Source organism: Oryctolagus cuniculus, chromosome Y (assembly GCF_051225735.1).
Source record: "Oryctolagus cuniculus isolate XC-2025 breed Fujian yellow rabbit chromosome Y, ASM5122573v1, whole genome shotgun sequence".
Lineage (NCBI taxonomy): Eukaryota > Metazoa > Chordata > Mammalia > Lagomorpha > Leporidae > Oryctolagus > Oryctolagus cuniculus.
The window spans coordinates 6,399,485-6,426,273 of NC_142889.1; the positions used below are offsets into that span (position 1 = coordinate 6,399,485).

A 26,789-nucleotide genomic window follows, 5' to 3' on the forward strand; every position below is an offset into this window, starting at 1 on the left:
AAGGTATACTAAGCTGATCTTCTGTATATTAAGATAATCGAAAATGAATCTTGATGTGAATGGAAGGGGAGAGGGAGTGGGAAAGGGGAGGGTTGTGGGTGGGAGGGACGGTATGGGGGGGGGGAAGCCATTGTAACCCATGAGTCGTACTTTGGAAATTTATAGTCATTAAATAAAAGATAAAAAAAAAATGTTAGGCAGGCGTTGATGACGTCATGCATAATTCATAAGGAGGCGTGGTCCTCCTACATCCTGGTCACCGAATCCAACAAACATATTGCTCAGCTTCCGGTTTGGCGGTCGCCATCTTTCTTCAGCGCCTAGTGAAGGAGGACAACAATTTCAACGGCTTTGGGAGTGGAAGGCGACAGCCCCAAGTCTAGCTGGTCAAGCCAGCAGGGAGCAGTAGGGAGACGGCGGCAGCGTGTGACTGACCTTGGCTCGTTGAGGTGTCCACCACAGCGGAAGAATCAGAAAACGGCATCTGGTAACTTACAGCCTTTCTTGCTTTATCACTGCTAGTAGATGTGTTGGGGCATTGAAAGGGCCTGCGTAGTCGCTGAGCCGGGCTGTTGTGGCGCAAACGCTTTTTTGAGGGCAGGTTGGAAAGCGAGAATCGGGAGGGAGTGGAGGACAGCGTGGAGAGGGGGCTTACAAGCAGAAACAGTGGGAGTAGAGGAATTAGAAGATGCAGAGGGAAGCGAGGAGGGAAATGACGAGTAGAACAGGCGGCAGGGAATGGGGGAGGAGAGGCAGGGAGGCGTGCCCACAGAGGTGGGGGAGAGGAAGTTCAGTTTGGAAAGGAGGAACAGAGCCTGGAAATGCAGACTGGGGGAGGGGAAAAGGAAAGCAGGTTTTGGAGAGGGGGCGCCCAAACACAACTGATTCTGGGATTTAGCTGACACGCATTTAATCAACCCACATACCAGGGCTCATGTTTTAGTGTATCAGGCTTTACTGCTCTGAGCCTGGAACCATATTCTGCCGGTCCTAGCGTCTGATATCTGAATGTTTCCTGTAGCGTTTCACTTTTGAATCTTCGTGGTCTTTACTTCCTCTGTAGGGTCTTTAAAATCCTTAGGCGCCCTGACCCTCCCGTATTTGTCCCACAGCTTCTAACAGAGACCAAATTCTAAGGAAGATTAGTTTGCTTTTTAGCTTCCCCCCAATGTAGAACTTTATATGACATTTTCCTTCAGATATATCTCTTCCCTTGCTGTTTGACCCCCAGATTAACTTAGGAGCTAAAGCAGGACCAGGCTCTGTGGCAGACCGTATTTACTTTGCCTCTGAGATCTCATTTTTGGTTGTACTTTCTGTGTAGCCCAGAAATTCTATTTGGATCGTTTAAATTAGTTTTTAGAAAGTTGTCAAATCCAAAATCTGCCTTTGGAGACTTCCATGAACTGACCGTTAGGAAGACCCCTACACCCAATATTGGCCCCACCTCCACAATGCAAATTACATCACCTTCCAATGGAAACTCTTCTTCACTAGCCATTTAGAGGCACACTTCCAGGATATACTTTTATGGAATACTATTCTCCGCAGGGTGTCAGAATTCTTTTCAGAAAACTCTCAGTGTCTCCCCTAAGATGTACCCCAAAGACCGTACATCAAAGAAATACATGTTTGGACTCATAGTTATCAGAAGTCTATACCATTCCCACTAGTATTTTTCCCTCACAGATCCTATCAAATTTGTTATTAATTGTGAGACCCCCCCCCCCTTCAGCTCCCCTGCTGGATGTCCACCTGTGTTCTCTTTTTTTTTTTTTTTTTTAATTTTTTTGACAGGCAGAGTGGACAGTGAGAAAGAGAGACAGAGAGAAAGGTCTTCCTTTGCCGTTGGTTCACCCTCCAAGGGCCGCCGCGGCCGCTGCGCTGCAACCGGCGCACCGCGCTGATCCGATGGCAGGAGCCAGGAGCCAGGTGCTTTTCCTGGTCTCCCATGGGGTGCAGGGCCCAAGCACCTGGGCCATCCTCCACTGCACTCCCTGGCCACACGCAGAGAGCTGGCCTGGAAGAGGGGCAACCGGGACAGAATCCGGCACCCCGACCGGGACTAGAACCCGGTGTGCCGGCGCCGCTAGGCGGAGGATTAGCCTAGTGAGCCGCGGCGCCGGCCTCACCTGTGTTCTCTTAAAAGGGTGTAGAAGCTGGTACCTGCAAAGCTGGCATCCCCTGTGCATGCTTGTCCATGTGCAGGTTGCTGCACTTCAAATCCAGCTCCCTGTTAATGGCCTTGGAGAAGCAGGAGATGGTAGCGCAAGTGTTTGGGCCCCAGCTACAATATGGGAGAAATGGATAAAGCTCCTGGCTTTGTGCTAGCCCCGTTCCCATTGGGGCATGAGGGGAGTGAGCCAGCAGATGGAGAATGTGTCTGTCTCTCTCCCTGTCTCCCCTGCTTATAAGTATGATTTTCAAGTGAATAAATAAAATAAATAAATAAATCGCTTTAAAAATCAGAGTTTAAAATTATGTTTCTGGGGCCGGCGCCGCAGCTCACTAGGCTAATCCTCCGCCTAGCGGCGCCGGCACACCGGGTTCTAGTCCCGGTTGGGGCGCCGGATTCTGTCCCGGTTGCCCCTCTTCCAGGCCAGCTCTCTGCTGTGGCCCGGGAGTGCAGTGGAGGATGGCCCAGGTGCTTGGGCCCTGCACCCCATGGGAGACCAGGAAAAGCACCTGGCTCCTGGCTCCTGCCATCGGATCAGCGCGGTGCGCCGGCCGCAGCGCGCTGGCCGCGGCGGCCATTGGAGGGTGAACCAACGGCAAAGGAAGACCTTTCTCTCTCTCTCTCTCACTGTCCACTCTGCCTGTCAAAAAAATAAAAAAAAATAAAAAAAAAATTATGTTTCTGGTCAGCATGTGAGACAATTATTAGTTGCTACTTGGGATACCCAAATTCCTTAGTAGAGTGCCTGTTTGAAATCCTGGTCATTGTGATTGCAATTCAGCCTCCTGGCTTTGGCATGGCACATCTCTGGCTGTTTTGGGGATTTGGGAAGGGAACCACTGGAAGGGAGATATCTCACATTCATGAGACTCATTTTCTATGTTTCTCTTTCACTGACATTCAAATAAAATTTGTAAAAACAATTTAAAAAAGTCAAAATGGGGTTCAGTATTACTGAGTGGTGAAACTGAGCCTCACTTTTTTTTTTAAGATTTTTATTTATTTATTTGGCAGGTAGAGTTACTAAAGACAGTGAGAGAGACAGAGAGAGACAGAGAGAAAGGTCTTCCTTCCGTTGGTTCACTCCCCAAACGGCCGCAACAGCCGACGCTGCGCAGATCCGAAGCCAGGAGCCAGGTGCTTCTCCTGGTCTCCCATGTGGGCGCAGGGGCCCAAGCACTTGGGCCATCCTCCACTGGCCTCCGGGGCCACAGCAGAGAGCTGAACTGGAGGAAGAGCAAGTGGGACCAGAACCTGGCGCCCGCATGAGATGCTGGTGCTGCAGGTGGAGGATTAACCTAGTGCGCCACCATGCAGGCCCCTGAGCCTCACTTTCCATCTAGCAAGTTTGAATCTAATAATTTGGGCCCTACACTGTTTAAACTCAGCCTCAGTTTTCCTTCAGGATAACCTCAGTAGCGTGTCCTGTGTTTCTTTAAAGATGGTATATTAATACTAAAGCTCTGTTCTTTCCCAGAATTGCTTCTGACAAAAAATCCCATCCTTAAGTACCTTATGTTTTATGCTGGCTTTCTGGTAGATGTCTAGCTCACTCTCATCTAAGAAACGCCGTGTTTCTGGGCCTGATTCAACACTAGAGTCTCACTGTTTCCCTACCTACCCTGTGACGTTGGAAGTGCCCTCAGAACCAACCAACGTAAGTGTTTTCTCCATGGAAATCTGAGAAGTGGGTATGTAGCATGATCTGAAGAAAGTGCCTTTATCCATCTCTCCATGTTCCATTAATGCCTGTTTTCCCAACTCTGTTTTTCTCTCCTCCATCCATAGGGAATGCAGAAAAGTATTGAAACAGACATAGATGAAGGTCTTTACTCCCGCCAGCTGTAAGTGGGTCCAGAGCTAATGATGAGTGTTGAAAATAGGTGCAGCAAGATTATGGTTTGACCCAGAGGCCTCTCTGAATCTGGCAGGTATGTGCTGGGTCATGAAGCAATGAAGCGTCTTCAGACATCCAGTGTGCTAGTGTCAGGCCTGCAGGGCCTGGGTGTTGAGATCGCCAAGAACATCATCCTTGGTGGGGTGAAAGCTGTTACCCTGCATGACCAGGGCACTGCCCAGTGGGCTGATCTCTCTTCTCAGGTACCTCATTTCTGCTTTCTTAACCATTGGAAAGACAAACTCCTTAGACTCCTCATGTAGTTCAGTTCTCTTTTTTAATACTGTAGTACTACCTACGGGAAGAAGATATTGGTAAAAACCGAGCTGAAGTATCCCAACCCCGCCTTGCTGAACTCAACAGCTACGTGCCTGTCAGCACCTATACAGGACCGCTGTTTGTTGAGGACTTCCTTAGAGATTTCCAGGTAATATGCAGGCCTTTATCTTTTTTCCAGATGTTAGTTCTGATTCCTTTAGTAAATATTTACCTAGCAGGGTGACCTGGTATCTTAGGTTTATTGCTTAGGTTTATTGCAAAGAGAAGCCGAGCTGTCCTTTTTCATCTATTTAAAGGAAGATATGGCCATACATTGTGGTACGTGGATTATTGTAGTAGAACTTTGTAGTTCAACTGCTACTGTTTAAGTCTTGAACTCTTCTAGTGTATGGTCTATTTTTTTTTATTTTTATTTATTTATTTATTTATTTTGACAGGCAGAGTGGACAGTGAGAGAGAGAGACAAAGACAAAAGTCTTCCTTTTGCAGTTGGTTCACCCTCCAATGGCCGCCGCGGCTGGTGCTCTGTGGCCGGCACACCGTGCTGATCCGATGGCAGGAGCCAGGTACTTCTCCTGGTCTCCCATGGGGTGCAGGGCCCAAGCACTTGGGCCATCCTCCACTGCACTCCCAGGCCATAGCAGAGAGCTGGCCTGGAAGAGGGGCAACCGGGACAGAATCTGGTGCCCCGACCGGAACTAGAACCCGGTGTGCCGGCGCTGCAAGGCAGAGGATTAGCCTAGTGAGCCGCAGCGCCAGCCTAGAGTATGGTCTAGAGAAAGTCATTTGACTTCTTCTGCCTTATTATTTCCTGTGAATACACAGAAATGTGGGCCTTACAGAGTATTTATGAGACTTAGGCTTAATAGTGCGCCTAATTTTTAGTAAAATTAAATAGCTGATTTTCTATACTAGAGGACTAGGGCACAAGGATCCCTGATGTAGGAGTTGGAATTTATCCTGGTGAATAAATGATGGCAATAAAAAACAAATCCTATAGATTGTGGCTGAATAAGTATTTTAAGAATTCATTTATTTGTTTGAAAGGCAGAGTTACAGAGAGAGAGGGACACACAGAGAGGTTATCCATCCACTAATTCACTCCCCCGATGGCTTAAGCTGCCAAAGCTGGGCTGATCCAAAACCAGAAGCCAGGAGTTTCATCCAGGTCTCCCGTGTGGGTATGGGGCCCATGCACTCGAGCTATATTCCACCTCTTTTCCAGGCCGTAGCCTGGGAGCTGGATTAGAAGTGTAGCAGCTAGGATTCGTACTGTGCCCATATGGGATTCCAGCACCACAGGCATAGGCTTAACCTACAACACCACAGGCAGTGGCCCCTACAACTATTTTCTTAAGTATTGGAGCAATAGGGTTTGGTGGAGATAAACGCAAGATGTTTTCACTGGAATAGTGTTGTTGCTTTTTTTTTTTTTTTTTTGACCCCTCAAGCACAAAAAAATACAGGCAGTAGTGAGTATTAGTTAAAGAAATGAAATAGTTGTTCATCAGATTCTTTACAGGTCATCTTTGATTTTTTGTCATAGTCTCTGAGAGTTCATATTGTTTCACCAGTTCTTACCCTCCCGAATCTGACACACACAGGAAGTATACAACAGTTTGAGGAAGAGAGTTTAACCAGAGGAAAACTTAGTGCTTATTCTCTCTGTTACTTACAGTGTCAGGTTTTTAGCCCAGTCCTATGATTTTTTACAGGTAGTGGTCCTTACTAACACTCCCTTGGAGGATCAGCTGCAGGTGGGTGAGTTCTGCCACAACCATGGCATCAAGCTTGTGGTAGCAGACACACGTGGCCTGTTTGGGTGAGTTTTTATCTTTCCTTCCTTCCTCCAACACTTGCCAGACTCACACTGGGAGGCGTGTATTGCCTTCAGATTCCATTTAGACATCTGAATTTTCAGTTTCACATATTCATTCTCCCAGTATGGCATGATTCGGTGCCACCTAATTGTCACCAGTGTACCGAGTTTGCTTGGCCAGTACTTACTGTATATTGAAGAACCTGCAGTGTCTGTTTTCGTGGGTGTCATGCACCAGTCCTTTTGGTTCCCTCTACAGGCAGCTGTTCTGTGACTTTGGAAAGGAAATGATTGTTAGGGATTCTAATGGGGAGCAGCCACTCAGTGCTATGGTTTCTATGGTCACGAAGGTAAGGAGACCAATCCTAGGGGTTCCAGAATAAGCAGGACGGTACCAAATCATTCTTTGTGCTGGCAGTTGAGCCTGCTTCTGAAGTTTAACTCTTTCTCCATATAGGACAACCCTGGGATTGTTACATGCCTGGATGAGACCCGACATGGATTTGAGAGTGGAGACTTTGTCTCCTTCACGGAAGTTCAGGGCATGAGTGAACTGAATGGCATTCATCCTGTTGAGATCAAAGTTCTGGGTATGTCATAGCCATCACAGGGGTGGGCCACAAGTGAGAAGTGGTTGCTTGGAACAAAGGGAAAGTAGGTGAGCCAATGCAAAAGCTATGTAGTAACATGTCTGCACTTCAAACTAAAATAAAAGCCAAGAATGAGTCTGGAATCTTAGCTGGGACTTAGAGAGGTGTCTGTGAGATCATAGAAAAAGGAAGTTATAAAGTTACCGAGAGACTTTGGAGTGCATGCCACTAGTGTTTGATTCCATTTGCTTTTAAATTGTTGACTTTAAATTTGTAGTATATCCTTAATATGTGCTTAGTGTAGCTTACGATATTTTGTTGATTCACAGAACCTTAAAATACTTTCATTTTTATCATCTTTGTATCAAATATTTTTGTTTATATGTACCATAAACTTTGCAATACATTATTTACAAAGAAATATAATGAATAAAATCACCCAAATTCTCAGAATTTTTAGTTTTCATCCTGCCTGTCTTTGGGCCCATATTTTCATCAGGTAATATTTTCTTTATGCCTAAAGAATGCCTTTTAACATTTATGTGTACGTGATCATTATTTTTCGTGTCAGAAATTGCCATTATCTTAGTTATTTTTTAAAGAATTTTCTTATGAGTTTAAAGTGTACGTTGACAGTCGTTTTGCTTCAACCCAGAACAACTGTTCTGGGTTACTTGACTGCATTGTTTTCCTCAGTAATTCTTGTTCATACTTTTCTTCCCTTTGTAGTATGCCTGTATTTTCTACCACTGATTATAAGCATTATGATGGTAATTTACCTTTATGTGTTTCTTCATGAGTCATTTCCCTGGGACTTGCTGAATTGATCTCTGAGTTTTTTGCTGTGTGCCATGTTTGGAAAAATGCTAGCCTTTTCTGTTTTTCAAAATAATGCTTTCTCACTGCCCTTCATCCATCATCCCATTTTAAAAAAATATGTATGAGCCAGCACCACGGCTCAATAGGCTAATCCTCCGCCTTGTGGCACCGGCACACGGGGTTCTAGTCCCGGTCGGGGCACCGGATTCTGTCCCGGTTGCCCCTCTTCCAGGCCAGCTCTCTGCTATGGCCCGGGAGTGCAGTGGAGGATGGCCCAAGTGCTTGGGCCCTGCACCCCATGGGAGAGCAGGATAAGCAGCTGGCTCCTGCCTTCGGATCAGCGCAGTGTGCCGGCCGCAGCAAGCTGGCCACGGCGGCCATTGGAGGGTGAACCAACGGCAAAAGGAAGACTTTTGTCTTTGTCTCTCTCTCTCACTGTCCACTTTGCCTGTAAAAAAAATATATGTATGTACTTATTTGAAAGGAAGAGTTACAGAAGGCCATGGGTGGGTGGGTGGGGGCGTCTTCTGTCTGCTGGTTAATGCCCCATATAGCCACAGTGGCCAGAGCTGAGCTGATCCGAAGCCAGGAGCCAGGAGCTTCTTCCAAGTCTCCCACACAGGTGCCAGGGCTGAAGCACTTGTGCCATCTTCCCCTGCTTTGGTCAGGTCATAGAAGAGAGCTGAGTTTGCCACAACACCAGCTCCCCATCATCCCTTCTTAAAGACTTGGATAAAATGTGTATAAGAGCATGTCAGAATCTCATGGTAATTGAAACTAAAATGTTTTTATCTTCAAAGAGCTCTGTAATGCAGTAGGTAATTCTGGTTTTCCAGAAACTTTTAGAAATGCCTTTTTAAACTATCTCATGCTGCACAGTTCACTTATTCTTGGTTTATTCCTTTTCTTTTATTTTACTGTGTCATTTACCAGTCTGTTAGTGGTCTAAATATGATTAATTTTCTCAATAAATTTATTAAAAAAGATTAATGTTAGTGTTATAAATCCTATATATTCACGAAGCTCTAGAAAACAAATGAATATGTTGAGACTTGGAAGATACCAAAGAGACATAAATTTCATTTCTACATATGAAAAATACTTGTGGCTCAGTACAGTGGAATATGACCAAAAAAAGGTTTCTGAAAGAATTTATGGCCAAAATTTTAAAATTTAATGAATGGTAAGGTCACAGGTCATAAGACTCAGTGAAATTAGGTAACAATGGCATTTGATAAACAGTTGTGAAGATTACATACTTTTGGTAGAATTTTGTATATGTTTATTTCTACAGTAATTTTGTAATTTTTATAGAGATAATCTCATTTCCACTGAATCACCTAAGGTGAGCTTTTACATTTAGTGAAAACTTGATGTGATCCTATCATTGAGAAAGAAAAAAAAAAAGTTATCCTATCATTGAGGGAAAAAAAAAACAATCAGTTTTCCTGACTGCTTTTAATTATTTCATTTTAGTTGAAAGCTAAAGACAGGCAGACAGCAATCTTTTTTAAGGTTTTATTTAAAGAATGAATTTTTTCACAGAACTTCAGGAATATAATGGTTCTTCTCCCCTATACCCCTGCTTCCCACCCCAACTCCCATCCCGCCACCTCTCTGTCTCCCATCTACTTCTTCATTATGGTTCATTTTTAGTTTGATTTTATATACAGTGGACCAACTCCACGTTAAGCATAGATTTCAACAGGTTGCATCCACACACATACACACAGCATAGAGAGTACAGTTTGAGAAAAGATTTGCAGCCGATTCTCATAGTACAACTCAAAAAGGACAGAGGTCCTACATGGGGATTAAGTGCATAGTGACTTCTGTCGTTCCTTTAACAATTAACACTCTTATTTATGACATCAGTGATCACCTGAAGTTCTTGCCATGGGCTGCCAAGACTATGGAAGCCTTTTGTGACCATAGACTACATCGTTATCTGGACATGGCCATAAGCAAAGTGGATGTTCTCTCATCCCTACATCCTTCTTTGATGGTCCTTTCTTTCCTCTGAGATTTCACAGAGATCCTCCATATAGGATGTTTTTTGCCAAAGTCTTGGCTTTCCATGCCTGAAATTCTCTCACAGGCCTTTCAGCCAGACAAGGGAGCCTTAAGGGTTGATTCTGAGGTCAATGTTATTTACTGTGAATGTCATTCTAGGAGTCTGCTGTGTGAACTGCTTCCCATATTTGCCTTTCTTTCCTTTTTAATTCTATGATTATTACCAGGCACTTGATGTTACAAATATGATCACTTTTACACTTAAACCTATCCATATGTTGACTTTAACATTTAATATGACCACTTTAACAGTAAAGATGGCATTTGTACCACCAATTTTTATGTGTTTGGAGTCCCATGTCCATTTTTTAGGCTGTACCCTTGGAGTTAAGTCTGCATGACTGTATGCAGAACTGTACTGCTTTACAATTATAGACTACCTCCTCCCTCTCTTATTCCCTCTCTTGTTTTTAACATGTATCTTTTTCCAATTGAATTAAAATACATATGATTAACTCTTATGTTACATAAAGAGTTCAGTAGATAGTATGAAGAAGAGAAAAGGAAAAGAAAGAAAACAGAGGAAAAATACACAAAATAAAAAGTGAAAATAATAAACTCTCCCTCGACAGTCAGGTCAAGGACTATTCAAGTCACTGATTCTAAAAGTGTCATTTTTGCTTCTTTAGCTTTTATTTTAGAAGTTCTGTTCTCCCAAGTAAAGGAGACCATATGGTATTTGTCCCTTTCTTTGGGACTGGGTTATTTCACTAAGTATGAGGTTTCCCAACTTGCTCCATTTTGTTGCAAAGGAACGGATTTCATCCTTTTTTTTTTTTTTTAACTGCCATGCATTCCATAGTGTACATATCCCACAATTTCTTTATGCACACTTTGGTTGATGGACATTTAGGTTGCTTCCATGACATAGCTATGGTGAATTGAGCTGCAATAAACATGGAGGTGCAGATAGCTCTTTGTTTACTGATTTCATGTCCTTGGGTAAACTCCCAGGAGTGGGATGGCTGGGTCATATGGTAGGTCTGTGTTCAGATTTTTGAGGTATCTCCGTACTGTTTTCCACGGTGGCTTTACCAGTTTACATTCCTATTGTTGTTTGTTGATTTCTGTACATGAGCCAATCTAACAGGGTGAGGTGAAACCTCATTATGGTTTTGATTTGCATTTCCTTGACAGCTAGAGATCCTGAACATTTTTTCTTGTGTCTGTTGGCCATTTGATTTTCATATTTTGAAAAATGCCTGTTAAAGTCCTTGGCCCTTCTCTTAACTGTGGTGTTTGTTTTGTTCTTGTGGAGTTTCTTGATCTCTTTGTAGATACTGTTTATTAATTGTTTTTTGGTTGCATAGTCTGCAAATAGTTTCTCCTGTTCTGCACTTTCCTGACTGTTTCTTTTGCTGTTCAGAAGCTTCTCAATTTGAGGTAATCTCATTTGTTCATTTTTGCTTTCACTACCTGTGCCTCTGAGGTCTTTTTCAGGAATTCTTTGCCTGATGCAATGTCTTGAAGGGTTTCCCCAGTGTTCTTGATTAATTTTACAGTGTCGTGGCATAGATTTAGATCTTTAATCCATGTCGAGTGGGTTTTTGTGTAGGGTGTAAGGTAGGGGTCTTCATACTTCTGTATGTGGGCATCCAGTTTTCTCAGCACCATTTGTTGAAGACAGTGTCCCTGCACTAGGGGTTAGTTTTAGCTCCTTTGTCAAATATCAGTTGGTTGTAGAAGTTTGGATTGATTTCTGGGGTTTCTATTCTGTTGCAATTTTGTCTAGTACCAGGCTGTTTTGATTATAACTACCCTGTAGCATATCTTGATGTCAGGTAGTGTGATGCCTCCAGCTTTGTTTTTGTTGTATAAGATTGCTTTAGCTATTTGAGGTCTCCTGTTCCCCCATTTGATTTCAGCATTATTTTTTCTAGATCTGAGAAGAATGTCTTTGGTATTTTGATTGGTTATCGCATTGAATATATAAATTGCTTTTTGGCAGAATGGACATTTTGATGATATTGACTCTTCCAATACGCGAGAATGGCAGATTTTTCCTTTTTTTATATCTTCTTCTATTTTGTTCTTTAATGTTTTGTAATTCTCATTGTAGAGATCTTTGAAATACTTGGTTAAATTTATTCCAAGGTACTTGATTGCTTTTGTAGGGTTGTCCTTGGAAATTCTTTCTGAGCCATGGCATTGTCTGTGTATACAAAAGCTGTTGATTTCTGGGTGTTGTTTTTGTATCCTGCTACTTTACAAAACTCTATTATGAGTTCCAAAGGTCTCTTATCCCCTAAATACAGAATCATGTTATCTGCAAATAGAGATAGTTTGACTTCCTCCTTCCCAACTTCTGTTCGATTTCTTTTTGTTTGTTTGTTTGACAGGCAGAGTGGACAGTGAGAGAGAGAGAAAGATCTTCCTTTTTGGTTGGTTCACCCCCCAGTGGCTGCTGTGGCTGGCGCGCTGCGGCTGGCACACCGCGCTGATCCGAAGGCAGGAGCCAGCTGCTTATCCTGGTCTCCCGTGCGGTGCAGGGCCCAAGGACTTGGGCCATCCTCCACTGCACTCCCGGGCCACAGCAGAGAGCTGGCCTGGAAGAGGGGCAACCGGGACAGAATCCGGCGCCCCAACTGGGACTAGAACCCGGGGTGCTGGCGCCACAGGCGGAGGATTAGCCTATTGAGTCATGGCGCCGGCTTGATTAATTTTTCTTGCCTAATAGCTCTGGCTAAAATTTCCAGAGTTATATTGAATAGCAGTGGTGAGAGTGGGCATCTCTCTCTCATCCTAGAATTCTGTGGGAATGCTTACAAATATTCCCCCCTCAATGTGATGCTGGCCATGGGTTTGTCATAAATTACCTTGCTTGTGTTGAGGAATGTTCCTTATAAACCCAATTTGCTTACAGCTTTCATCGTGAAAGGGTGTTGTATTTTGTCAGATGCTTTCTCTGCATCTGTTGAGATAATCAAATGGCTTTTGTTCCTCAGTTTGTTAATGTGATTTATCATATTGGTTGATTTTCAAATGTGCAACCATCCCTGCATACCAGGGATAAATCCCATTTGGTCTGGGTGAGTGATCTTTCTGATGTGTAGTTGGATTCATTTGACCAGTATTTTTTTTTTTTTTTGGACAGGCAGAGTGGACAGTGAGAGAGAGAGACAGAGAGAAAGGTCTTCCTTTGCCGTTGGTTCACCCTCCAATGGCCGCCACGGCCGGCGTGCTGTGGCCGGCGCGCCGCGCTGATCTGAAGCCAGGAGCCAGGTGCTTCTCCTGGTCTCCCATGGGGTGCAGGGCCCAAGCACTTGGGCCATCCTCCACTGCACTCCCTGGCCACAGCAGAGAGCTGGCCTGGAAGAGCGGCAACTGGGACAGAACCGGCGCCCCGACTGGGACTAGAACCCGGTGTGCTGGCGCCGCAAGGCGGAGGACTAGCCTAGTGAGCCGCGGCACCAGCCTTGACCAGGATTTTATTGAGTATTTTTTCTTCTGTATTCATCAGGGAGCTTGGTCTATAGTTTTCTTTCTCTGTTGCATCTTTTCTAGGTTTAGGAATTAAGGTGATATTGGCTTATTGGGTGGATTCCTTCCCCTTAAATTGTTTTGAATAATTTGAGAAGAACTGGGTTTAGTTCTTCTTTAAATTTATGGTAGAATTCAGCAATGAAGCTATCTGGCCCTGGGCTCTTCTTTGTTGGGAGGGCGTTTATTACTGATTCAATTTCTGTCTGGTTATGGGTCTGTTTAGGTTTTATTTATGGTGTGTCTGTTGTTAAATTTCCATTACCATCTCTAATTTTATCGATTTGAGTCTTATCACCTTTTTCAGTTAGTTGGGCCTATGTTGTGTCAATTTTGTTTATTTTTCCAAAAAACCAAATCTTCATTTTGCTTATTTTTTGTTTCAATTTTGTTGATTTCTTCTTTAATTTTATAGTTTCTTTTCACCTACTAGCTTTGCATTTGGTTTGCTGTAGTTTTTCTAGATCCTTGAGGTACTTAGAGAGTTCATTTATTTTGTGACTTTCCAGTTTCTTAAAGTAGACACCTATTGCTATAAACGTTTCTCTTACCGTTTGCTGTATCCCACAAATATAGATAGGTTGTATTGTCTTCTTGCTTCCTGAAATTTTTTGATTTCTCTTTTGATTTCTTCTACGACCCACTGTTTGTTCAGGAGCATCTTGTTCAGTCTCCACGTGTTTGTATATGCTTTAGAGATTCCCAAGTTGTTGATTTCCAGCTTCATTGCATTGTGGTCTGAGAAGATACATGGTGCGATTTAAACTTTTTTGAATTAGCTGAGACTCGCTTTATGACCTAGCATATGGTCAATCCTAGAGAAAGTTGCATGCACAGGGGAGAAATATGTGTACTCTGTAGCTGTGGGGTGGAAGGCTCTGTAAATATCTGCTAGGTCTGTTTGATCTGTAGTATCAAATAGCTCTGTTTGTTGCCCTGTTGATTTCCTTCCCTCCCCTCCCCTCCCCTCCCCTCTCCTTTCCTTTTTTGACAGGCAGAGTTAGACAGTGAGAGAGAGACAGAAAGAAAGGTCTTCCTTCCATTGGTTCACCCCCCAAAATGGCCTCTACGGCCGGCACGCTGCGCCGATCCGAAGCCAGAAGGCAGGTGCTTCCTCCTGGTCCCCCATGCGGGTGCAGGGCCCAAAAACTTGGGACACCTTCTGCTGCCTTCCCAGGCCACAGCAGAGAGCTGGACTGGAAGAGGAGCAGCTGGGACAGAATCCGGTGCCCCAACCGGGACTAGAACCCGGGATGTTGGCGCCTCAGGCATAGGATTAGCCTTAGTGAGCCGCAGCGCCGGCCATCCTGTTGATTTTCTGTTTGATCTGTCCCTTGCTGAAGGTGGGGTATTGAAGTCCCCTATTTCTATGATATTTGAGTCTGTATCTTCTTTTAGATCCCATAATAATTCTTTCAAATAGCCAGGCGCCCAGTAATTAGATGCATACAGATTTATAATAGTAATGTCTTTGTGTTGGATTGATCCTTTAATCATTATGTAGTGTCATTCTTTGTCTCTTTTTAATAGTTGGTGTGCTAAAGTCTATTTTGTCTGATATTAGGATGGCCACTTTTTTCATTTCTGTTAGCTTGGAATACCTTTTTTCCCTTTCAGTCTACAAGCATCTTTGCTGATGAGGTGTGATTGCTGAAGAAAACAGATAGATGGGTTGCCTTTCATTTTCTTTTTATCTTTATTTAGTCAATATAAATTTCCAGAGTACAGCTTATGGATTACAATGGCTTCCCCCGCCCCATAACTTCCCTCCCACTCACAACCCTCCCATCTCCCGCTCCCTCTCCCATTTCGTTCATATCAAGATTCATTTTCAATTCTCTTTATATACAGAAGATTGATTTAGTATATGTTAAGTAAAGAGTTCATCAGTTTGCGCCCACACAGAAACAGAAAGTGTAAAATACTGTTTGAGTACTAGTTATAACATTACTTCACATTGGACACACATTAAGGAAAGAGATCCCACATGAGGAGTAAGTACACAGTGACACCTGTTGTTGACTTAACAATTTGACACTCTTGTTTATGGCGTCAGTAATCACCCTAGGCTCTAGTCATGAGTTGCCAAGGCTATGGAAGCCCTTTGAGTTCGCCGACTTCGATCTTATTCAGATAGGGTCATAGTCAAAGTGGAAGTTTTCTCCTCCCTTCGAGAAAGGTACCTCCTTCTTTGAAGACCTGTTCTTTCCACTGGGATCTCACTCGCAGAGATCTTTCATTTAGGTCTCTCTTTCTTGTTTTTTTTTTTTTTTTTTTTTTTGCCAGAGTGTTTGGCTTTCCATACCTAAAATATTCTCATGGGCTCTTCAGCAAGATCCGACTACCTTAAGGATTGATTCTGAGGCCAGAGTGCTATTTAGGACATCTGCCATTCTATGAGTCAGCTGGGTATCCCACTTCCCATGTTGGATCGTTCTCTCCCTTTTTTATTCTATCAGTTAGTATTAGCAGACACTAGCCTTGTTTGTGTGATCCCTTTGACTCTTAGACTTATCAGTGTGATCAATTGTGAACTGAAATTGATTACTTGGACTAGTGAGATGGCATTGGTACGTGCAACCTTCATGGGATTGAATTGGAATCCCCTGGCACATTTCTAACTCCACCATTTGGGGCAAGTCAGCTTAAGCATGTCCCGCATTGTACATCTCCTCCCTCTCTTATTCCCACTGTTATATTTAACAGGGATCACTTTTCAGTTAAATTTAAACACCTAAGAATAATTGTGTGTTAATTACAGAGTTCAACCAATAGTACTAGAACAAAAAAAAATACTAAAAGGGATAAAGTATTACATTGTACATCAACAGTCAGGGCAAGGGCTGTTCAAGTCACCGTTTCTCACAGTGTCCATTTCACTTCAGCAGGTTTCCCTTTTGGTGCTCAGTTGTCGCCGATCAGGGAGAACATATGATATTTGTCCCTTTGGGACTGGCTTATTTCACTCAGCATGATGTTTTCCAGATTCCTCCATTTTGTTGCAAATGACTGGGTTTCATTGGTTTTGACTGCTGTATAGTATTCTATAGAGTACATGTCCCATAATTTCTTTATCCAGTCTACTGTTGATGGGCATTTGGGTTGATTCTAGATCTTAGCTGTTGTGAATTGAGCTGCAATAAACATTAAGTTGCAGACAGCTTTTTAGTTTGCCAATTTCATTTCCTTTGGGTAAATTCCAAGGAGTGTGATAGCTGGGTTGTATGGTAGGGTTATATTCAGGTTTCTGAGGAATCTCCAGACTGACTTCCATAGAGGCTTAACCAGTTTGCATTCCCACCAACAGTGGGTAGGTGTCCCTTTTCCCCACATCCTCTCCAGCATCTATTGCTGGTAGATTTCTGAATGTGAGCCATTCTAACCGGGGTGAGGTGAAGCCTCATTGTGGTTCTGATTTGCATTTCCCTGAGTGCTAGTGATCCTGAACATTTCTTCATGTGCCTGTTGGCCACTTGGATTTCCTCTTTTGAAAAATGTGTGTTTAGGTCCTTGGCCCATCTCTTAAGTGGGTTGTTTGTTTTGATGTTGTGGAGTTTCTGGATTTCTTTGTAGATTCTGGTTACTAATCCTTTATCTGTTGCATAGCTTGCAAGTATTTTTTCCCATTCTTTGGTTTTGACTGCACGTGCATCCGGGGTCTTTTCTAAGAAGCCTTTGCCGGTACCTATATCTTGCAGGGTTTCTCCGATGTTCTCTAATAATTTGATGGTGTCGGGTCGTGGATTTAGGTCTTTAATCCATGCTGAGTGGATTTTTCTGTAAGGTGAAAGGTAGGGGTCTTGCTTCATGCTTCTGCACGTGGAAATCCAGTTGTCCCAGCATCATTTATTGAATAGACTGTCCTTACTACAGGGATTGGTTTTAGATCCTTGATCAACTATAAGTTGGCTGTAGTTGTTTGGGTTGATTTCTGGTGTTTCTATTCTGTTCCATTGGTCTACCCATCTGTTTCTGAACCAGTACCATGCTGTTGTAACCAGTACCATGCTGTTTTGATTACAACTGCCCTGTAGTATGTCCTGAAGTCTGGTATTGTGATGCCTCTGGCTTTGTTTTTGTTGTACAAGATTGCTTTAGCTAATCGAGGTCTCCACTGTCTCCATATGAATTTCAGCTTCATTTTTTCCAGATCCGAGAAGAAGGTCTTTGGTATCTTGATTGGTACTGCATTGAATCTATAAATTGCTTTTGGGAGAAGGGACATTTTGATGATGTTGACTCTTCCAATCCATGAGCATGGAAGATTTTTCCATTTCTTGGTATCCTCTTCTATTTCTTTCTTTAAGGTTTTGTAATTCTCATCGTAGAGATCTTTAACGTCCTTGGTTAAGCTTATTCCAAGGTATTTGATTGTTTTTGTGGCTATTGTGAATGGGATTGATCTTAGCAGTTCTTTCTCAGCCGTGGCATTGCCTGTGTATACAAAGGCTGTTGATTTTTGTGCATTGACTTTATATCCTGCTATTCTGCCAAACTCTTCTATGAGTTCCAATAGTCTCTTAGTAGAGATCCCCTAAATAAAGAATCATATCATCTGCAAAGAGGGATAGTTTGACTTCTTCCTTCCCGATTTGTATCCCTTTAATTTCTTTTTCTTACCTAATGGCTCTGGCTAAAACTTTCAGAACTATATTGAATAGCAGTGGTGAGAGTGGGCATCGCTGTGTGGTACCAGATCTCAGTGGAAATGCTTCCAACTTTTCCCCATTCAATAGGATGCTGGCCGTGGGTTTTTCATAAATTGCTATGATTGTATTGATGTATGTTCCTTTTATTCCCAATTTGCTTAGAGTTTTCATCATGAATGGACGTTGTATTTTATCAGATGCTTTCTCTGCGTCATTAGAGATAATCATATGGTTTTTCTTCTGCAGTCTGTTAATGTGGTATATCGCATTGATTGTTTTTGCGAACATTGAACCATCCCTGCATACCAGGGATAAATCCCACTTGGTCTGGGTGGATGATCTATGTGATGTGTTGTTGCATTTTATTGGCCAGAATTTTATTGAGGATTTTTGCGTCTATGTTCATCAGGGATATTGGTCTGTAATTCTCTTTCGATGCTGCATCTTTGTCCGGCTTACGGATTAAGGTGTTGCTGGCTTCATAGAAAGAATTTGGGAGGATTCCCTCTTTTTCGAGTGTTCTGAATAGTTCGAGAAGAATTGGAGTTAGTTCTTCTTTAAATGTCTGGTAGAATTCAGCAGTGAATCCATCTGGTCCTGGGCTTTGCTTTGTTGGGAGGGCCTTTATTACTGTTTCAATTTCTTTCTCTGTTACAGGTCTGTTTAGGTTTTCGATGTCCTCATGGTTCAATGTAGGTAGGTTGCATGTGTCCAGGAATCTATCTATTTCTGATAGGTTTCCGTGTTTGCTGGCATACAAGTCCTTGTAGTAATTTCTGATGATTCTTTTTTTTCTCTCTTGCACATTTTAGAATATTTCTTTATGTTTCACTGTGGTGAGTTTAATTACAATGTGTCATGGTGAGGATCTCTTTTTGGTCATGTTTATTGGGGGTTCTGTGAGCTTCCTGTACTCAGATGTCTCTGACCTTCTCCAAACCTGGGAAGTTCTCTGCAAGTATCTCACTAAAAAGGCCTTCTAATCCTTTCTCTCTCTCCATGCCTTCAGGAACTCCTAGAACCCAAATGTTGGTTTTTTTAATAGTATCCTGTAGATTCCCAACAATATTTTTTCTTTTCTTTGGTTTGACTGTATGCTTTCCTGTGCTCTGTCTTCTAAATCCGATATTCTCTCTTCTGCTTCACTGACTCTGTTTTTAAGGCTCTCTAATGTGTTTGTCGTTTGATCTATTGAGTTCTTCATTTCATTATGATTTCTCTTCACTATCAGCATTTCATGTTCTACTAGTTGCTTCGTTTCATTTTGATTCCTCCTTAAGATTTCATTTTCTCGAAGGAGATTTTCTATCCTGTCCAGTAAGGATTTCTGTAGGTCGAGAAGTTGTTTTTGAAAACTTCTTATTGTTCTTATCATAAATGTTTTGAAATCCGTATCTTGCATTTCTTCTATCTCATCATCTTCATAATCTTGAATTGGGGTGTCTTGTTCATTTTGGGGGTGCCATAATGTCTTCCTTGTTCTTGTTTCCTCAGTTTCTGCATTTGTTGCTTGGCATTGTGGATGCTCTTTGGATTCTTCTTCCCTTGCTGTGGTGTTTTTTTCTTGTTATACTATGACTGTATTAAGTGGACTGTCTGCTTTTGATGGAGCCTTAGAGGCTTGAGCTGGGTGTGGCCTGAGAGCTCTGTTTGTTCCTCAGGGTTAAGGGTGTGCCAAAGGTGACACTCCCAGGTTAGGCATGGTAAATCTCTCTTTCTTTTCTTTCTTTCTTTTTTTTTTTGGATTCAGAAGGGAAGTAATTCTGCACAGCTGAGTGGAATTGAAGGTAGTTAGCAGGCGAATGATGTACCCACAGGAGCCATAGATCGGAAGCTGTTTCCCAAGGACCACACAGGGAATCTGTTCTGCACTCAGTGTGGGCTCAAATTCTCTTGCAGTCTCCCACTGGGTTGCCAAGGTTACCAAATTGTTGTGTCTCTGGAGAGTACTCACGTGAATTCCATGAGTTCTCTCACCCACCATCTCTTGTTTCACAGTCTCAGTTCATCAGCACCACACATTCACTAGGTCCCAATTTCCTGTTATTTCACCCCCCCACCCCACTCCCAGAGTTAGGTTTTTCTGCTTAGTTTAGTTTGCCTAGTGAACTTTCTCCCACGGGGTTTCAAGCCTCGTTCCCTCTAGTCTCCTCCTTCTGCTCTCCCACAGGTGTCTCGGGCTATTGAGATTCAGCTCACCTCGTGTTCCAGCGCTGGTGTGTTGATTCTGCCGCTGGTGTCCCGAGCCGTGGGCTCCCACACCCTCCACGCAGGTCCACGTGAATCACTAGTTCCGGAAGAGTTTCCTCTGCTGTTTCTTCCCCTACTCTTCCTTGAACCTGCAGTATCTCCACTTTTATTAAACTGTCTCTTCCCAGACTGTCAGTGTGCTCCCTTCCTATTCCGCCATCTTGCCGCTCTCTGTAGATGGGTTTTCTTTTTAATCCATTCAGCTAGTCTGTGTCTTTTGACTGTAGAGTTGATACCATTTACATTCAGTGTGACTATTGTTAAATACTGTCTTTTTTCCTGTCACCTTTCCTTAAGTAGAGCTGTTTATGTATTTTGGTTTTTCTTTGTATTCTAGCTAGGTCGTTTTCCACATTCATCTTCTTTGTAGTGAAGTTCCTTTTTTTGTGTTTCTGTGCAGCACATACTTGAGCCAGTGTTGTAAGGGCTGCACATGAACATAAAAATTCTTTCAGTTTCTGTTTGTTGTGAAAATCTTTACTTCCCCTTCATCTGTAAATGGTGGCTTTGCAAGGTACGGTATTCTCAGGTGGAAGTATTTTTCTTTTAAAACTTGGAATATATCATGCCACTTCTCCTTGCCTGTAAGGTTTGTGATGAGAAGTCGGGGGTGAGTCTGATTGGATTCCTCAGAGTGTCATCTATCAGTTTCTCTATGGCACATTTTAAGATCTGTTCTTGGCTGGCACCGCGGCTCCCTAGGCTAATCCTCCGCCTTGCGGCACCGGCACCCCGGGTTCTAGTCCCGGTCGGGGTGCCGGATTCTGTCCTGGTTGCCCCTCTTCCAGGCCAGCTCTCTGCTGTGGCCCGGGAGTGCAGTGGAGGATGGCCCAAGTCCTTGGGCCCTGCACCCGCATGGGAGACCAGGAGAAGCACCTGGCTCCTGGCTTCGGATCAGCGTGATGCACCGGCCGCAGCGGCCATTGGAGGGTGAACCAACGGCAAAAGGAAGACCTTTCTCTCTGTCTCTCTCTCACTGTCCACTCTGCCTGTCAAAAAAAAAGAAAAGATCTGTTCTTTCACTGAGCTGAGTGTTGCTACAGTGTGTCGTGGTGAATACTTTTTCTGGTCATGTCTGTTGGGGGTTCTATGTATTTCTTGTACTTGGATGTTGTGGGAGTTTGCTAATAGTATTTCTTTATTTTTTGACAGGCAGATTTAGACAGTGAGAGAGAGAGACAGAGAGAAAGGTCTTCCTTTTCCATTGGTTCACCCCCCAAATGGCCGCTATGGCTGGCGTGCTGCGCCGATCTGAAGCCAGGAGCCAGGTGCTTCCTCCTGGTCTCCCATGCGGGTGCAGGGCCCAAGGACCTGGGCCATCCTTGCACTGCCTTCCTGGGCCACAACAGAGAGCTGGACTGGAAGAGGAGGAACCGGGACAGAATCCGGCGTCCCGACTGGGACTAGAACCCAGGGTGCCAGCACTGCAGGTGGAGGATTAGTCAAGTGAGCCATGGTGCCAGCCAGATAGGATTTCATTAAGAAGGCCTTTAATCCATTCTCTCTTTCCACACATTCCAGGGCTCTCATTATCTGTACATTACATTGCTTGATATAGTCTTGTAAATCTAAAACTGTGATTTTTAATTTTCTAATTGTTCTTCTTATGTTTAGTATTACTGTGTTAATTTAGTATTACTGCATTAATTGCAGAAGTTTGTCTTCCAGTTCTCATATTCACTCTTCTATTTCATATGTTTGATTTCTGAGAGATTCCACGACATTTTTTATTTGGTCAATTTGAAGCTTTCATTTCCAGTATTTCATTTTGGCTTCTCTTTAGAATCTCAGTTCCTTGGGAGTGCTTCTCATTCAGATCTTGAATTTGTTTTTGATTGCTCTTAAGTAATCTTATCAATTTTCTGAACTCTTTTCCTAGCATGACTTCAATTTCTTTTTCTTCTGTCTATTTGTGAAGACTTAGATTGCTCCATTGGCAAGTTCATTGGTTCTTTCTTACTCTTATTCAGAATTTTTCCTTTGTTCTTTGGCATTTGTTTGTGTTCTGATTGATTTAATTTTTAGATTGTTTTTCCTCTGCTGTGAGCTGCTATGTGTCTGTGCTGGTTGCCAGTGTAAGCAAGCAGCTCCACCTCCTGGAGCTCTGTTTATTTCTGGCAGCTTAAAGAGGAGAGTAGCCAGGCTTTGATGTACTAAGCCCCACCTACTAGGGCTGGTCTCCCTGCTCCTTTGTTCACTAAAAAGAGCTTGTGTTTGTTTTTCAGATTTATTTTTTGCTGTGTAACTTGCGTGATGGGAGAGAAGTCACTCTGAATTGTTGTGATTGTTGTTCTCTGGTGGGGTGTGTTATGAGGTGGCCCCCACAATTTTTGGGTTCATGGCACAGGAGGCAAAAGTGCAGCCCGCTGCCTACACTGGAAAATGTAAGCAACCAATGTGGCCTATCCCTGCCAGCTGCAGTTCCAGTTAGGGGGCGGGGTAAGACACCGAGGAATCGTGGCATGTTCACCCTTTCTGCCCGTCCCCCAGAATTTCTCCTTCTTCCCACTTAGAGCACCGATTACTGTTCACCAAATTTCCACACTCATCTGTGTATGCATCTCTGTGGGCTCACAACCTCTCACCTGAGTCACTGAGGGAGTGGTGGCTGTCTCCTCACTGTTCCCTTTCTGCACTTTGGGCACCTGTCTGTCTTTGCAACGTGGGCCTGTGCACACTCTGGTGAACTCCTGAGCCACTCTGCGTAAACTTTTTATTATTGCTGTGCTTGCTTGTATTCCTCCTTCTTGTTAATTATCCATTTTTCCCTGTGCAACTTGGAACATCCCACTGCTATACCACCGTCTTGCCTCCACCTCCACAGACACAAACTTCATCTGCTGTTTCACTCCATAAACAGCTGCAGCCGCTGTCCTGGGCCAGGCTAATGCTAGGATCCTAGAACTCAGTCTGGAACTCCCTCATATGTATCAAGAACCTGAGGACTTGAGCCACTTCTGCTGCCTCCTGCGGTGCGCAATAACAGGAAGCTGGAGTAGAACTGTAATAGCTGGAATTCATAGTAGGCATGCCAACTTGAGGTGCTGGCTAATGAAGCACAGTCTTAACCACCATTTCATTTTTATTTATTTTTATTTTTATTTTTTTGACAGGCGGAGTGGACAGTGAGAGAGAGAGAGAGAGAGAGAGAAAGGTCTTCCTTTGCCATTGGTTCACCCTCCAATAGCCACCGCGGACGGCGCACTGCGGCCGGCACACCGTGCTGATCCGATGGCAGGAGCCAGGTGCTTTTCCTGGTCTCCCATGGGGTGCAGGGCCCGAGCACTTGGGCCATCCTCCACTGCACTCCCTGGCCACAGCAGAGAGCTGGCCTGGAAGAGGGGCAACCGGGACAGAATCCGGCGCCCCGACCGGGACTAGAACCCGGTGTGCCGGCGCCGCAAGGCCTCCAGAGGATTAGCCTAGGGAGCCGCGGTGCCGGCCAACCACCATTTCAAATGCTTGCCCCCTGTTTTAAGGTCCTGTCCCTCTGCATCCATGATTGAACGATTAGAGATCAAAAATATGTGAATGATAAAAATTGCATGTATATTGAGCATATACAGGAACACATGTAACTATCTACTTGTGTTGCATTAGATATTGCAGTCCTAATGTCCTAATGTGAGTTAGAGTTTGTGTGCAAGTATGATCAGCATTTTGTATGAAGAACTTGAACATCTGTGGGAGTTTTGTATCCATCGAGTTCCTAGAACCATTCTTCAGTTACAAAGAGATCTTAGTGTTTTTATAGTTGTTTTCCTGGCCTTTGATAGTTTTTTTGTTTGTTAATTTTTTATGCTTTATACTCAGGTCTGCAGTATATTTCTAAGGCTGGTGTTCTTTAATTTGCTTCCCTGTCCTCAAGAACTGTGTCCTGTGAAGTCAATATGTTCTTGTCTCTGAATTCTGAACTCATTGTCAAATGAGGGTGTTTGCTGGTTTCTGTGATCCTTCCTACTTCTTGTGCTTTGGCAACAAGCTGGAATAATCAGGCAGCTAATTGCATTTGTTATTTTAACAGGAATCATTTTTTTGTACTGCCTTTTCTCATGGTTAAAAACTGATTTCCGTGGTTTCTTCGTTAATTATTATAGAAAGTTAAATTAATCAGAACTGAAACCTTTTAGTTGTCTGAGGACTGGACTAGAGGCAAAATTCTGAGTTGAGCCCCAAAGTCAGAGACATGTGTGAGACATGGTCGAGACACGTCCTCAAGATTTGAGTTGTGTGAAGGAGAGGTCTCTCCTAATTGTTGTGACTCTCCCAAGGATCTGGGTTAAAGGTATACAGATTACCTAGTTTCAGGTGGAGAGTTGATGACACTTTCTTAGAGTTTGGAGAAGGAGAGAGAGACATCTCTTTCATACGTTCTGAGTCTCAGGAGCCTGAGCAGACCCCTGGAGATCAAAGACAGATTTCATTCTTTATATCTGAGTGCTTGCAGTCTCCTACACTCAAGTAGACAAAAAGGATAGAAGGTATTCACAATTTTTAATTGAAAAGGAAGAGCTATAAACATGGCTTTTTTTAGAATCGTATTTAGAAGTAGAGTCATTGAGGGGGTTGAGCTAAACCTGGGGCAGGAGAGGAACAGTTTTAGATACCTGAATGTAAGAATAGAGGCTTACAGTGTCTGCGCTACAAGTATTTTGGTTTTTAATTTTAAATTGAATGGTGCTACAATTCACAATAGCCAGGACCTGGAACCAACCTAAATGCCCATCAGCGGTAGACTGGATAAAGAAATTATGGGATATGTACTCTTTAGAATACTATACTGCAGTAAGAAACAACGAAATCCAGTCATTTGCAACAAAATGGAGGAATCTGGAACACATCATGCTGAGTGAAGTAAGCCAGTCCCAAAGGGACAAATACCATATGTTCTCCCTGATCGGTGACAACTGACTGAACACCAAAAAGGAAACCTCCTGAAGTGAAATGGACACTATGAGAAACGGTGACTTGATCAGCATAGCCCTGACTGTTAATGAACAACTTAATACATTATCCTCTTAGTATTTTTTTGGTCTGTTCTACTTAATATGACTGGTTTAATTCTGTAATTATCACACAGTTATTCTTAAGTGTTGAAAATTAACTGAAATGTGATCCCTGTTAAACATGAGAGTGGGAATACGAGAGGGAAGAGATGTATAATTTGGGACATGCTCAAGCTGACTTGCCCCAAATGGTAGAGTTAGAAACATACCAGGGGATTGCAATTCAATCCCATGAAGGTGGCATGTACCAATGCCATCTCACTGGTCCAAGTGATCAATTTGAGTTCACAATTGATCATAATGAAAGGACTAAGAGTCAAAGGGAGCACATAAACAAGTCTAGTACCTGCTAATACTAACCGATAGAATAAATAAAGGGGAGAGTGATCCAACATGGGAAGGGAGATACTCAGCAGACTCATAGAATGGCAGATGTCCTAAATAGCACTCTGGCCTCAGAATCAGCCCTAAAGGCTTTCGGATCTGGCTGAAAAGCCCATGAGAGTATTTCAGGCATGGAAAGCCAAGACACTCTGGCAAAAGATCTCTGTGAGTGAGATCCCAGTGGAAAGAACAGGTCATCAAAGAAGGAGGTACCTTTCTCTGAAGGGAGGAGAGAACCTCCACTTTGACTATGACCTTGTCTAAACAAGATCAGAGTCGGAGAACTCAGAGGGCTTCCATAGCCTTGGAAACTCATGACTGGTGCATAGGGAGATTACTGATGCCATAGACAGGAGTGTCAGTTGGTAAAGTCAACAACAGGAGTCACTGTGCACTTACTCCTCATGTAGGATCTCTGTCCTTAATGTGCTGTACATTGAGATTTAATGCTATAATGAGTACTCAAACAATATATTTCACTTTGTGTTTCTATGGGCGTGCAAACTGCTGAAATTTTTACTTAATGCATACTAAACTGATCTTCTGTAAAAAAAAAAAAAGAAAAGAAAAAAGAAATTATCAATTCCCAGCTTGACTCTCACTGGGATTAAACATGACAATAGGTCTGATCTGATTTCATCATCATTTAAAAAAATCATCTATTATTTTTCACTCTATGTTTGTGTGTGGGAGCAAACCGTTGAAATCCTTACTTAATGTATACTAAGCTGATCTTCTGTATATTAAGATAATCAAAAATGAATCTTGATGTGAATGGAAGGGGAGAGGGAGTGGGAAAGGGGAGGGTTGTGGGTGGGAGGGACGGTATGGGGGGGAAGCCATTGTAATCCATCAGTCGTACTTTGGAAATTTACATTCATTAAATAAAAGTTAAAAAAAAATAAATAAATTTAATGGTGCTAGATGGCAAGATGGGAGAGTTGTTACATGACTTAACATATTCCCCTCCACCTTTTTTTGTTTCCCTTAGGGCCTTACACCTTCAGCATATGTGATACCTCCAGCTTCTCTGAGTATATTCGTGGAGGCATTGTCAGTCAGGTCAAAGTACCTAAGAAGATTAGTTTTGTGAGTATGAGTTGATGGTAGGTTTCTGGGCGTTTTCTAGTTTTTTCCGGCCTCTGATCCTGATGTCCCACTTTCCACAGAAATCCTTAGTAGCGTCATTGGCAGAGCCAGATTTTGTGATAATGGACTTTGCCAAGTATTCTCACCCTGCTCAGCTGCACATTGGCTTCCAGGCCCTGCATCGGTTTTGTTCTCAATACAATCGATCTCCTCGACCACATAATGAGGTAAATGAGATGGGGAGATAACCAGTGGATTGGACCAAAGCGGTCATTTTT

The 26,789-nt window shown here is 43.2% G+C and overlaps 1 protein-coding gene across 4 annotated transcripts in view; it reads left to right on the forward strand.

The window, feature by feature from the left end:
- Positions 1-257: 257 nt before the first annotated feature.
- LOC149119167 (ubiquitin-like modifier-activating enzyme 1) overlaps positions 258-26,789 on the forward strand; it is a 37,587-nt gene continuing 11,055 nt past the window's right edge. For 2 of the 4 annotated variants that reach the window (XM_089325118.1, XM_089325119.1), the window contains exons 1-10: positions 259-487; positions 3,717-3,833; positions 3,965-4,020; positions 4,108-4,276; positions 4,363-4,500; positions 6,068-6,174; positions 6,431-6,521; positions 6,629-6,761; positions 26,414-26,511; positions 26,592-26,738. In XM_089325118.1, the coding sequence (XP_089181244.1) occupies positions 3,717-3,833; positions 3,965-4,020; positions 4,108-4,276; positions 4,363-4,500; positions 6,068-6,174; positions 6,431-6,521; positions 6,629-6,761; positions 26,414-26,511; positions 26,592-26,738 (1,056 nt within the window). In that variant the 5' untranslated portion in view covers positions 259-487. Of the gene's footprint in view, positions 488-3,716; positions 3,834-3,964; positions 4,021-4,107; positions 4,277-4,362; positions 4,501-6,067; positions 6,175-6,430; positions 6,522-6,628; positions 6,762-26,413; positions 26,512-26,591; positions 26,739-26,789 lie in introns of all 4 variants that reach the window. The other 2 variants (XM_089325121.1, XM_089325120.1) reach the window with 2 other exon arrangements.